General features: G+C 46.0%; 1 protein-coding gene across 5 annotated transcripts in view; it reads right to left on the bottom strand.

Annotated features, from left to right (window-relative positions):
* Positions 1 to 14,531, bottom strand: part of CSPP1 (centrosome and spindle pole associated protein 1) — a 97,048-nt gene that overhangs the window by 54,441 nt on the left and 28,076 nt on the right. For all 5 annotated transcript variants that reach the window (XM_084849362.1, XM_084849361.1, XM_084849360.1 and 2 more), the window contains 2 exons: positions 9,709 to 9,810; positions 8,447 to 8,853 (listed from right to left, as the gene is read on the bottom strand). In XM_084849362.1, the coding sequence (XP_084705488.1) occupies positions 8,447 to 8,853; positions 9,709 to 9,810 (509 nt within the window). The remainder of the gene's footprint in view (positions 1 to 8,446; positions 8,854 to 9,708; positions 9,811 to 14,531) is intronic.

Below are 14,531 nucleotides of genomic sequence, written 5' to 3' on the forward strand. Positions count from 1 at the left end.
TCCTATTCTACTGTTTTCCTCGATTTCTTTGCATTGTTCATTTAAGAAGGCCTTCTTGTCACTCCTTGCTATTATCTGGAACTCTGCATTCAGTTGGGTATATCTTCCCCTTTCTCCCTTGCTTTTTGCTTCCCTTCTTTCCTCAGCTACTTGTAAAGCCTCATCAGACAGCCACTTGGCTTTCTTGCATTTCTTTTTCTTTGGGATGGATTGAGTTGCTGCCTCCTGAACAATGTTACAGACCTCCGTCCATAGTTCCTCAGGCACTCTATCAGGTCTAATCCCTTAAATCTATTCCTCGCCTCCACTGTATATTCATAAGGGATATGATTTAGGTCATACCTGAATGGTTTAGTGGTTTTCCCTACGTTCTTCAATTTAAGCTGAAATTTTGCAATAAGCTCATAATCTGAGCCACAGTCAGCTCCAGGTCTTGTTTTTACTGACTGTATACAGCTTCTCCATCTTTGGCTGCAAAGGACATAACCAATCTGGTTTCGATATTGACCATCTGGTGATGTCCATGTGTAGAGTCATCTCTTGTGCTGTTGGAAAAGAGTGTTTGCTATGATCAGCATGTTCTCTTGGCAAAACTCGATTAGCCTTTGTCTTGCTTCATTTTGTACACCAAGGCCATGCTTGCCTGTTATCCCAGTGATTTCTTGACTTCCTACTTTAGCATTCCAATCCCCTATAATGAAAAGGACATCTTTTTTTGGTGTTAGTTCTAGAAGGTGTTATAGGTCTTCACAGAACCGATCAACCTCAGCTTCTTCGGCATCAGTGGTTGGGGAACAGACTTGAATTACTGTGATGTTGAATGGTTTGCCTTGGAGTCGTACTGACATCATTCGATCGTTTTTGAGATTGTACCCCGTACTGCTTTTCCCACCCTTTTGTTGACTATGAGTGCTACTCCATTTCTTCTAAGGGATTCTTGCCCACAGTAGTAGATATAATGGTCACCTGAATTAAATTCGCTCATGCTTGTCCATTTTAGTTTGCTGATTCCCAAGATGTCGATGTTCCATCTTGCCATCTCATGTTTGACCACCTCCAGCTTACCTTGATTCATTGATCTGACATTCCAGGTTCCTAAACAATATTGTTCTTTACAGCATCGGACTTTCTTTTCACCATCAGACACATCCACAGCTGAGTGTCCTTTTGGCTTTGGCCCAGCCGCTTCACTCTTTGTGGCACTACTTGGAAATTCCCTCTGCTCTTCCCCAGTAGTATATTGGACACCTTCCGACCTGAGGGGCTCATCTTCCGGCGTCATCTCTTTTAGCCTTGTGATACGTTCCATGGGGTTTTCTTGGCAAGAATACTGGAGTGGGTTGCCATTTCCTGCTCCAGTGGACCACATTTTGTCAGAACTCTCCGCCATGACCGGTCCGTCTTGGGTGGCCCTGCACGGCATAGCTTATGGCTTCACTGAGTTACGCAAGCCACTTTGCCACAACAAGGCAGTGATCCATGAAGGGGATGTATTTCTGTACAAACACACTATTCAAATAGCTTTTAAATGTGCAATTGTGGAGTCCTGCAGTAACTACTTCAGGGACTATGACCTGGCTGAGTATATATATTAATAGAATCACAGAATAGTAGGGTTGGAAGAGGCTTATAAGACCATCGAGTCTAACCCCCTGCTCGATGCAGGAATCCAAGTCAGAGCATCCCTGACAGATGGCTGTCCAGCCTCATCTTGAATGCCTCCAGTATGGGAGAGCCCACCTCCCTAGGTCATTGGTTCCATTGTCGTATTGCTCTAACAGGCAGGAAGTTTTTCCTGATGTTCAGCCGGAATCTGGCTTCCTGTAACTTGAGCCCATTATTCTGTGTCCTGCATTCTGGGATGATCGAGAAGAGATCCTGGCCTTCCTCTCTGTGACAACCTTTCAAGTACTTGAAGAACACTATCATATCTCCCCTCAGTCTTCTCTTCTCAAGGCTAAACTTGCCCAGTTCTTTCAGGCTCTCTTCATAGGGCTTTGTTTCCAATCCCCTGATCATCTTTGTGGCCCACCTCTGAACCCTCTCCAGCTTGTCTGCATCCTTCTTAAAGTGCGGTGCCCAGAACGGGACACAGTACTCCAGATGAGGCCTAACCAGTGCTGAGTAGAGGAGAACGAGTACTTCCCAGGATTTGGAAGCTATGCTTCCATTAATGCAGCCCAAAATAGCATTTGCCTTTTTTGCAGTCACATCGCATTGTTGGCTCATATTCAGCTTGTGATCGACAACAATTCCAAGATCCTTCTCGCTTGTAGTGTTGTTGAGCCACGTATCCCCCATCTTGTACCTGTGCATTTGGTTTCTTTTTCCTAGGTGCAGAACTTGGCATTTATTCCTACTAAATTTCATTCTGTTGTTTTCTGCCCAGATAACTTTGAATTTTGTTTCTGTCTTCCAAAGTATTAGCTATCCTGCCCAATTTTGTGTCATCTGCAAATCTGATCAGCATCCCCTGCACCTCCTCCTCCAAGTCATTAATAAAAATGTTGAAGAGCACTGGGCCCAGGACTGAGCCCTGCGGTACTCCGTTCGTTACCTCTCCCCTGTTTGAGAAGATCCCATTGATAAGCACTCTTTCCTCAAGGCACTTTTACCAGTGTAAGCCTTAACTGCTTAAAAGCTCTGTACTAGCTTGCCAAAAAAATGCACTTTAGCATGTTTCTGCAGTAACTTTAAATGTCCAAAATCGATACATTTTACAGTCCAGGGCCTGCAGGAGAAGCTACCACCACCACCACCGGGGAAGAGGCGTGCCTGCTGCTGCTGGGCCTGCTGCTGCTGGGCCTGCTGCCGCCGCCACCACTACCACCAGGCCTTCCCTGTAGACTTCTGCCTGGCAGACCGCCAGTCCCTGCAGGACCAGGCCCCCAGGTACCGAGCCAGCTGTGCTGCTCCACCTGCCCCTCCCTGGAGGGGCTACATAAGCTGGCTGGCAGAGGTGGCCTGGGAGAGCCAGGGCCTGCAGGAGAAGCTACTACCACCACCACCACTGGGGAAGAGGCGGGCCTGCTGCTGCTGCTGCTGCTGCTGCTGCTGCTGCCGCCGCCGCCGCCACTACCACCAGGCCTTCCCTGTAAGACTTCTGCCTGGCAGACCGCCAGTCCCTGCAGGACCAGGCCCCCAGGTACCGAGCCAGCTGTGCTGCTCCACCTGCCCCTCCCTGGAGGGGCTACATAAGCTGGCTGGCTAAGGTGGCCTGGGAGAGCCAGGGCCTGCAGGAGAAGCTACCACTACCACGGCGGAAGAGGCGGGCCTGCTGCTGCTGCTGCTGCTGCTGCTGCTGCTGCTGCTGCTGCTGCTGCTGCCGCCGCCGCCGCCGCCACCACCACCAGGCCTTCCCTGTGGACTCCTGCCTGGCATTATTTTTAAGGGGATTTTTAATTTTTTTTTCATTTTGTTTTGTTTTATTTTTCTGGGGGATTTTGTTGTGTTTTTAGGAGTGGGTAGCCTGCCTGATAGGTGGGAGCGAGGGGCATGTGTCCACCTGATGGAGGCAGTGGGGGGAGTGTTGGGGACCAGAACATACCAAGGCTGGGTGGCAGGTGCTGGCGGAGCGCTAGGGGCAGGCCATGCTAGGTAAGGGGAACAAGGGAGAGATGTGTAATATCTGTCCCCTGCTCCGGGCCTGTCCAGAGCCAAAGGATGGTTGGGGGAGGCGTGACCCCATCTTCTGACCTTCGTTTGCTGCTCTGCAATGCCAGGTCTGTTACCCAGAAAACCTCCCTCATCCATGACATGATCCTGGATGAGGGTGCAGACCTGGCATGTATTACGGAGACCTGGCTGGCCGAGGCTGCTGCTCCAACCCATGCAGCCATGTGTCCAGCTGGATTTTCGTATGCACAGCAGCCGAGGGCTGGGGATCAGGGAGGGGGAGTGGCTGTTATCTACTGAGAGTCCTTGGTCTTCACCACACCCCCTCTCCGGGAGACCAAGGTTGCTGAGTGCATGTACTGGAGGTTGGGCCCGAAGGGCAGTCTGGGGATTCTGCTTGTGTACCGTCCACCCCGCTGCACGACTGACTCCCTGGCCGAGGTGCTTGAGGTGGTCTCTGATGTGCGTGTACAGTCCCCTAACTTATTGGTGTTGGGGGACTTCAACGTACATTCGGAGGCCATCCTCACAGGAGCACCTCGGGACTTCATGGAGACCATGGCCTCCTGAGAGCTGCACCATATTCTAACTGGGCCCACCCATGCAGCTGGTCATGCATTAGACCTTGTGTTTGTTTCTGGAGAAGTGGGGAGTGATCTGGAAGTCGGGGGTATATCCACCACCCCCTTGTCATGGTCAGATCACTATCTGGTGACGTTGGACTTCTCGGTTCCACAACCCCTCCGCTGGGGTGGAGGACCCATTAAAATGGTCCACCCCAGGCGTCTTATGGATCCAAATGGATTCCTGAACGCGCTTGGGGATTCTCTGGGGCACGCCAACGGCCACTCGGTCGAGACCCTGGTGGGTGGCTGGAATGCCGCAATCACTGGGGCATTAGATCAGGTGGCTCCGAAACGCCCTCTCCCTCTGAACAGGGCTCGGACTGCACCATGGTTCAATCCGCGGTTACGAGCTCTGAAACAGGAGGTGAGACGGCTAGAGCGCCGGTGGCGGAAGTCTCGCTCCAAAGACGATCAGACACGGGCTAGAGCTGTATCTTCAGCCTATTATGTGGCGGTGAAGGCAGCAAAAAAGGAATATTATGCTGCCTCTATCGCATCTGCAGAGTGCTGTCCCAGGAGGCTGTTCCAAGTGGTCCGGAGCCTGGTCGGTCCTGTGGCTCTGGAACCACTGGAACATTCTAAGGCCTCCTGTGAGGCCTTGGCAAGGCACTTTGCAGATAAAATTGATCACATTAGGTGTGTTACTCTGCACACTGTGGATACAGTTAGTGAGCAAGAGGCGGCCTGTGGCAAACCGGTTTTGTGGGATCGGTTCCAGCTTCTTCCTCCTGATGAAGTGGACAAGGTGCTTTCATCTGTACGGCCGACCACCTGCTTACTTGGTCCTTGCCCATCTTGGCTCATGATGGGCTGCAGAGAGAGACTGGGTGAGGGGATCAGGGCGGTGGTGAACGCCTCCCTTGAGGAGGGAGTGATGCCATCAGCCCTCAAGGAGGCAGTGATAAGACCGCTCTTAAATAAGCCTCCTTGGATCCTCAAGTTCGGAACAACTTTCGCCCAGTCTCAAATCTGCCATTTTGGGGCAAGGTGATTGAGCGGGTGGTGGCAGTGCAGTTGAAGGCACACTTGGAAGAAACTGATTATCTAGACCCATTTCAGTCGGGCTTCATGCTTGGGCATGGGACAGAAATGGCCTTGGTCGCCTTGGTAGATGATATGAGGAGGGCTCTGGATAGGGGTGAATGCTCCTTCCTTGTTCTCCTCGACCTCTTAGCGGCTTTTGATACCGTTGACCACGGTATCCTCCTGGACCGCCTGGAGGGGATGGGCATTGGAGACACTGTATTGCGGTGGTTCCGGTCCTTCCTCTCCGGCAGGTACCAGAGGGTAGCACTGGGAGAGGAGGTTTTGGACCCGTGGCCACTTACTTGTGGGGTGCCACAGGGTTCCATTCTCTCCCTGATGCTATTTAACATTTATGTGAAGCCGCTGGGGGCTATCATCAGGAGGTTTGGGGTGCAGTGTCATCAGTATGCGGATGACATGCAGCTGTACCTCTCATTCAAATCTTCACCAAGGTTGGCCGTAGAATCCCTGTCCAAATGTCTGGAGATGGTGAGTGGCTGGATGGTGAGGAAAAAGCTGAAACTGAACCCTGACAAGACCGAGGTACTTTTGGTGGGAGACAAGAGGAGGCTGGGGGATGTTGACCTGGTGTTGAATGGGGTACGGCTACCCTTGAAAGACCAGGTCTGCAGCCTGGGGGCCATTTTGGACTCCCAGCTGTCCATGGAGGGTCAGGTGTCAGCTGTGAGCCGGACAGCGCTGTATCAACTCCATCTGATACGGCGGCTGCGCCCCTTCCTTCCCGACCATCTGCTCCCATCGGTAGTACATGCCCTGGTCTCCTCTCGTTTAGACTACTGTAATGCGCTCTACGTGGGGTTACCCTTGAAGACGGTTCGGAAACTGCAGCTGGTACAGAATGCGGCGGCTCGCCTGATTAAAGGCAGCCGCCGGCGAGATCACATCACTCCAGTGCTGAAGGAGTTGCACTAGTTACCAGTTGTTTTCTGGGCCAAATTCAAGGTGTTGGTTTTGACCTTTAAAACCCTATATGGTTCCGGCCCAGCCTGTCTTAAGGAGCGCCTCCAGCAGCACCAGACAGGCCGCTTAACAAGATCAGCCTCGGATGGCCTTCTCTCTGTCCCATCAGCCAGGACAGCTAGACTGGTGGGGACGAGGGAGAGGGCCTTTTCTGTGGTGGCCCCCACTCTGTGGAACTCCCTCCCTAGGGAACTCCATCATGCCCCCTCTTTAATGAGCTTCTGTTGTGCATTAAAAACGTGGTTGTTCAGGCAGGCATTTGGGGTGGGTTAGGGTATTTTAGAAAATGTTTTTATTGTAGAATTTTGTTTTAAACTGTTTTATTGTATGTTGTACATCGCCCAGAGTGGCTGGGTGACCAGCCAGATGAGTGATTAATAAATTTAATAATAAATATAAATAAATAAAAGTCCACAGGCAGCTGTGGTTGGTAAACCTGAAGTGCTTACTTTGGGTTCACAATGTAGTGCTAATAGGCTCTTTTGACGTTGCGCTTTTACCCCTTACTTTTTAAAAAGTTAGCGGCTGTCCGGCAGAGCACACCTATACTTTGCAGGGGATGGAGTTTAGTGGTAGGCAAGATGAATACCGCAAAATGGTGAAAAACACTGGGGAAACACAGGAGGGGAAAACATTGGGGAAACACCCCTTGACCAGGATCAGTGAGGTCACGACTGTCAAGGGCTCCTTGGAGGGCTCTCAGTCTAATTCAGTAGCCAAGTCCAGTCACAGACAAAGGGATTCTTTTCAAAGCTTTATTCTTCTCTTACAACTTACAACTCTACAGGTAGCAACTAGATCTGAGCAGCAGCATCCCTATGCCCTAAGTTAGAACAGTTGGTCCCCGTTTGAAAAGCAATTACTGGCAGACCCCTGAATATAAGGACTAGGGAGAATCCCTCCCCTTTTCTCTTGGATCCTCTGGGCGCAACCGTTCTTTGAGCGCCAACCGGGCGCTTCGCCTCCTTTCCACGCTCTCCATTTGGCGCCGCTCTCTGCGTCTGCACCGCGCATCCAACCAGTCTGCTATCGGTGCTGGGTCACTCCCTGGACTGCTTTCTAATCTAGGAATGTGGGTGGGAGGAAACTCTGTCAGCTGTGGGCCCTGGAAAAAAGGGGCGCGCTCCTCTCCCAGGAGCGACTACTCTTCCTCCGAATCAGAACTACTCTGGGATTCTATGGGCTCAGTGTCCACCCTGACAACGACCAGGTGAAAGACACACTCCTCAGCAGGGCTATTGTGCCAAAGTAAATATGGAGGGTCAGTGCACACTGTAACAGAAGCGCAGATAGGCCAAATTAAGGAAAACAATTGGACTAAAAGTAGAAAAAACAGGGTTTGGGCACAAAATTCCGGGGTGGCTGCGGGATGGCGACAACATCATGTGCCCAAACAAGCTCCAAACTTAGCAAACTCACAACAAACCCCCTATGGGGATAACCCGTAGGACTGCCTTTCTCTGATCAGCGCTAGCTAAAGGTTGCCTTTCTCTTGCACTGAGCATTGCGCAGGGCCTGAGAGAGAAGCTGGCAGGCTAGACATGGAACCCCCATGGGCCAGATCCAACCTGCAGGCTGGAGGTTCCCCACCCTGCTGTAGGAAATACCTTAAGTAGGAAAGGAAATGCAATATTAAAAAGGAAGCCCTTTGTTTATAACTTACTGATCCCCATTTTTAATTTATAACTGGCATCAATCCAGCAAATACATTTATATAGTATTTCTCATTTCATCATAGTAAAGCAGGAGTGCACAACCTTTTCGGCCCCCAGAGCCAAATCCAGTGTTGCCAGGGGCTGCATGTAAAGGCCAAACAACACATGATGCTAAATGCATCATAAGCAACCATAGTTGTGTTGGTGTTTTTTAATTAAGGGGAGGTGTTATTAATGCTAAGGGGAGCTTTCGTTCCAGGGCTAATGGCAGCTTAGGAACCAGGGGAGAGGATTAAACTTTCCTTCCAAGTGAGCTGTGGTCCCAACACAAATTGAGCTCCCCATGCCTATTATTGTTATTATGTAAATCATATGTATGGTTGCTAATTACACGTTTATTGTCATGTCTAGTTTGGCCCTAAGGCTGGCACCCAAATTATGAAGAATGGAGCAGCACTGCCTTAGGAAAGTTGAAATTAAACACCAGAGACTGACATCACTACCAATCAAGTTTAAAGCCAGCAGTAAGAAAGTTAAAGTTACCTTTGAGCATGAAAGACTCGCAATGGCTTTTTATCGTAATCACTTTCATATCGAAACCTAGGATCCATTTCATCATTTATTTCAGGATCATGATCCTCATCAAATCTGGGATGCCTTCTAGTAGAGATATCAGGTTTGCTGTCTGGCTTTCGGTGCTTTCCGTTGGAAACGTTCAATTTTTCATCAAGTTTTTTGTGCAATATGCTGTCCCCACATCCAATTTCATTATCTTGTTTGTGATGCTGGTCTAATAGTTGCCGCCTATTTGACAGCCGTTCATATGTGTCTGTAGATGTACAAGCATCTTTCCTAAAGGACTCTTCTCTTCTTGAAGATAAATTTGGAGTAAGTAATTCAGACTGGATGCTGGTAACAACAATGCCTTTTTGGTGCTTGTCTGTGTCATGCTGTTAATATAAAGGCAAATATTTTAAAAGCTAAATACAACAAAATTTTATGTTTACTCATTTCAATTTTAATTAGCCATTTTCTCCATCAACACAAAAAAGCAAAACAACATAATAATTATGCCGATAAGTGCATTGTGTGAAGGCACAAAGGAAAGGGCCTTTTCTGTGATGACACCCTGACTTTGGAATGCCCTCCCAAGGGAGATCTGACTGGTGCCAATGTAGTATTAATTTTGGCACCAGATTAAGATTTTTCTGTCTGCTCAGACATTTTAAACCATTAGTAGTGTAATCTGACTGTATGATTTTTTAGGAGGTTGAAGACCTTTTGTTTTAATTCCTCTCAGTTTTATACCTGTGTTTATGATGTTGTTTGATGTGTAATTTTATGTTTGTATACCACCCTGGGACCCAGTTCCCTGAGTTACAAGAGGTCTAGAAATCTTATAAATAAATAAATAAATAAATAAATGCAGAAAAGCAAGGTGGTACAATAGGAAGATTCTTAATCACCACAAGGTGATTATTTATTGTTCTTATTCTTCTTTTTTCAAATAGTGAGAAAGGGAAAAAGATACAATAAGGACAGAATTCAAGGATGCATCATGCACAGCTTCTTTTAGATAAACATCCCAAAGTAAAAACCATGTTAATTTTACATTTCATCAATCTATAAATATTATTCTTCCCATAATGTGCCTGGGCACAGAACTTTGAATTTAGTCTAAATAATGATTTTCAACATTTAAACAGACAAAGAGTTGAGGATCACCATCCAATATACCTTTTATAGTTTAACCATAAATATTATCCCATTGCTTCTAATATAATTGAACAAAATACATGGTTTACCTCTGTGTGTTTCTTCCCTACTTTTCTCAACTTTTCATTCCATTCTTCCTTTTCCCTGAGATACTGATTGTACTCTTTGTTTCTTTCAAGTCTTAATCTGTCCTAGAACAGATATTGGAAAGTGTATTGGATCTACAAAAGTTTTTATAAAACACACACATATTATAATAAAATGATGATTCTTAAACCATTTACAAAGTTTTATTAATAACTAGTGAATGGACCTGGCTTTGCATGGGTTTAAATAGCCTTTAGTCTGATTCAGCTAAGCCTTCAAGCAAACTTACGCAGCTGTCAGAGTTGGACACATTGTGCCTGCCCTGTCTGAGTGAACCCCTGCTGACTAGCACCTCTGAGAACCGCCCTTGCAATGGTGTACCCCATAGCCTCCTGAGGGAGGGGTCTGTCCATTCCCGACAGGGGTAGTGGGCAGGCATATATGGTAATTCTGTCCCTCAGCCTACTAATCTCCCCTGGCTTCAAGCTATATGGACTGCAAAGCTATGTGTTGGTTAGGGAAGTCTGCCCCTATGGGATAAAGATGTTACTGCAGGCTTCAACCACATGGACACATTTATATTAATTACAATGGATGCATTAAAAAAACAAAATAACCCCAAGGTGCATACCCCTATGGTCCCCTTAGTATACATGGCATGTTTCAGGTGTCTGGGTTTCATGGTGTTGGTGCTATGCTACAGACAGACCACATCCTCTTTTATTATTATACATACATACAAAACTCTAACTTAGACAATCAAAACTGCAAAGGAGCTTTATATTTTCATTAGTGTTACCTTTTTACATATATGGCATATTAGTATTTTCAATGATAGAAGATACCCATGGAAACTTTGAGACTTAAGTTTAAGCAAAACAAAACTTTAGATTTTTCTTCAGAACCTAAAACCCCAAGAGACCAGTACGACGTCAAAAATGCACCTGAGACAAACAGTACTAGGAAGACATGATTTGGCATCTATATTTGAGAGTGATAATTTAAGCAAATAGTATTTACTTTGTTTAGCAAAAGTAAAAACATGAAATCAGTACGGTGAAGTAGACTGAGCAACATTGTCCCTCAAAAGTTACTATTTGATCATTTCCATGTAACTGGCAGCTGCTGGCAGGAACAAGGCAACTTACTACGCTGTGGCGAGTAATATGGCGAGTTCTGTTAGATGATGTAGCCAGGAGATGGGAAAGTAACATCTAGAATAGTTTTAAGAATATGGCTCAGAAGGGATTTGAACCCAGATCTAACTCCTAGCTCAGCCTTCCGCAACATGGTGCCCTCCATATGTTTTGGATGACAACTCCCAGAATTCCTGACCATTGGCCATGCTGGCTGTGGGTGATGAGTGTTAAGGTACAAAACATCTTGCGGGCACCAGGCTGGGGATGGCTGTCCTAGCTTTACACTATCCACAGAAGCACACTAGCTCTTTAGGGCTACTACGTATCTTGTACAAACATTTTCTAGATTATAAACCCATTGTGGAAGAGACTTGTCCTCTCAGTTTGTTAAGAAAAGAAAAGAAGCTATGTTAGAATTACAACAACATCATCGTCGTTGTCATAAAATCTCTACTATCATCTTTGCTTGACTAAAATCTGGATGATGTAAATTAATGGATTAATATGGAGCACTATCAGGAGTATTACAGAGGAGCTCCAGACATGCTGACTTTCTGGCACATGTACTGCACACTACATACTTAACTGGCATTACCCTGACACCTTGGCTCAAGAATCTATTTTGTTTTGAAAGGCATAGCCTCAGAGCTGTCTGGAACAATTTTAAGTTTCTGGAACGGCCACAGAGGCATAGACCTGGTTCGCACAATCACCGCAGCCCACTGCAGCTTATTAGCTATGGTGGGTTGCAGCGCCCGTAGGTGCCAGATTGCCAATCCAAGCACCCAACGCAGTGGCTTCTTGTTACATGTGAATCCAGGAAGGGTGGGTTGTTGGGGTGGCTAACAAGCCACCCAGAACCCTTGGGCTGTTTTAGGGTTGTGCGTGGCTTGTCAACCACCCCAGCAACCCATCCTTGCCAGGTTCGCACATAACAAGAAGCTATGGTGCACCCCCGCTATGCCCTGAATATACAAAATGGTGGCCACTGCTGCGACAAGAAGCCCTGCCGGGAAATTCACCCATGGTGACTTCTCATTACATGAAAACTGGGCCAAAGAAACCATAGAATGTAATGCTTCCTCCTCAATTAAAGAAGGTTGTTCCCTACGTTTGGGGAAAACATGCAAATGCCTGCCTGATCACCATGCCACCACCCAGCCAACTAAGCTATGAGGGTACCTTTGAAATTACCAATCAAAAGCCCTGGTGGGAATAATGGCCCAATCCTGAAGTGCCTCAACCTCCAAAGCAGGTCAGCTAAGCCAAGAATTACTTGAGAACCCTTAAAGACACCCTTTTGTTTTGAAGATTGGGCTATGCTACTCAGTATAGTAAGGTAGATGAAAAATTTATCAAGAGGCAAGGAATTTCTCTGGACAGAACCAAACTTCAATGGACAGAACCAAACTAATGTTCCCTTTGTTTTAACCCAACCTGGGTCCAACCTCTGAGTCATCAAGCTCTTTGTTCCCTTTATTGCAAACCTTATAACTACCTTGGAGTTCCAGTAGTCAATGTTCATTCTTTCTGCTTGGGCATTCCTCATGTTTGTGGGCCTCAGCTCTGAAAATAAGCCTGCAGTCTGATTTATTGTTAATATTATTCCTTGTGATTCTTTTCTAGCATGATTCTCACCTCCACTCAGGTGCCTATTTTTGGGCCAGAGTCCCCTGCTCCATTTATCCCAGACAGATCCATTGGGCCTGTATACCCAAACAGAAAGCTTTGCCCCATGGCAGAGCACTACACTGAGTCCAAAGCTGGGTTCCACACATAACGAAGAACAGCCTGCCAACTCTATACACCCTTTGCACAGTGCCTGGTAGGGGATTGTGACCTATGTGTGACTTTGGTTCTGAGTCCAAAAGGTGGAATTGGTCCCACAGGAAACATAGAGCACTGGGAAATAGAAGGGACGTACAGATTTTGTTAAATCCATTCTCTCGTGTTTCGCTGATTGTAAGGCGTTTTTCGTTCCGTCGTCTGCTCATTCATGGAATGATTTTTTTGTATAAGAATTTCATTTGCTTGCAAATGCACACTAGTGCAAGTGCACACTTGTGCAAATCCCCCCCCCCCGAGTAAAAAAATAGTCCACAAGTCCTCAGAATTGGGAAAAGCCAGTCCGCTGCAGAATCGGAAGGTCGGATTCACAGAAATCTGATCTCATTTGAATCCTTTGCAGATTTCTCCTACATCCCTATGAAGCAGCTAACAAAAAAATCTCAAGCTGAACTCTATATTTCTGACTTTAATTGGAAAATCTAAGGAGAAGCCCCATTGGCAAGGTTCTCCATCTAAATCTGTTTTAACTAAAATTATGCTGAGTCCAGGATCCCTAAGAGAGGCTTAGCCTCCATTCAGTTTCCCCATCATCGCTACAACTACCTAATTATCAAAGCCATTCTTTTCGTTGTTTCTTGATAATTTGTTACTTAATATTACCATAAGTGCCTTGAGACTATTGCTTCTACTTTGATAATTTGGAACTAAGTTGAGAAACCTGAGGATAGTCTGTGCCCACAATAGTTTTCTGATTTTTGACAAACAATCAGGCAGTGAAGTCCTTTGAGTTCCCCTTTCTGTCAAGTCAAGTAATTATATAGCTGCTCATACTCCATTTCATCTCCTTTCCTCCTAAATCTATCCATTTCCATCACTGTGACTCATCATTTTCACCAGCAATTGAGTTTCTTGGTCGTATATTGCCTTCTAATCCTGTGCTCTGCTACTTCCATAGCACCACTTCCCAATCCTTATTTGGTAAATGCTACTCTCCCCTAGCTTTTCAAGTTAGGTCTATTAGAACTAATATATTGGCCCATGTGCTAGGGGATGCGTATGCTAACCAAGCCATTTTCCCCTTCTGCAATTAATGTGCATTTGTGTGTGTTGAGAACAAAAGCAATAAAAACAATGTTGATATTTTTAAACTTTGAGTGTTTCAGCTAATTTCCTCATTTGAGTAGTAGCTATTCCACATTTTTGTAAGAGCATAGCACGTAGGTTCACTGTGTGCGCTCACCTTTGATTAAAGGCCCCCTAAGACCTCCATGTGAAAACGAGATTGAGATATACAACGCAATTCTCACAGGAGTTCTTCCATTATGAGGAGCACCCAGTATTTGGCAAAGTCTCACCAGTTCTCTTAAGTATAGAAAGGCCAAGGATGGTGATGACCAGTATATTTGTGGAATTACCTCACCTTAGAGATCAGCCGGGCACCTACAGTGCAGGTGTCCCCCTGGTTAGTATTCATGTGAGCATTCTCCGACACCGATTTTTAGTACCGGCCTACTGAATTATTGGAATTCGGATATCTGCTATGTTTTATTGAGATTTTATATTATTGATCTTATTTTGTAAACTGTCTTGTTATCTTTTATGATGAAAGATGGTCTATAAATAATTTTAAGAAAGGAAAAAAAGAGGTATGCCAAGATGTATGAGATAGCAAAACTGTGTGGATCAAATATGGAGATCATAGACAACTCAGAAAAAAACAAATATAGGATGTCATTTAGAAAAGAGATGATTTGTATATAAAACAAAGTACCAAACCATGCACGCTGAGCTGAGGAGTGGGGAGACTTCACTTCTAGACTGGAATCAAGATAACATAACAATTGCTTTGAGTAGTTGTACAAAAACCCATTAGATATGAACACACACACACAGAGAAT

The sequence above is a fragment of the Heloderma suspectum genome, chromosome 4 (genome assembly GCF_057233095.1).
Source record: "Heloderma suspectum isolate Gila_16-S chromosome 4, 16-S_ref, whole genome shotgun sequence".
In the NCBI taxonomy this organism is placed as follows: domain Eukaryota; kingdom Metazoa; phylum Chordata; class Lepidosauria; order Squamata; family Helodermatidae; genus Heloderma; species Heloderma suspectum.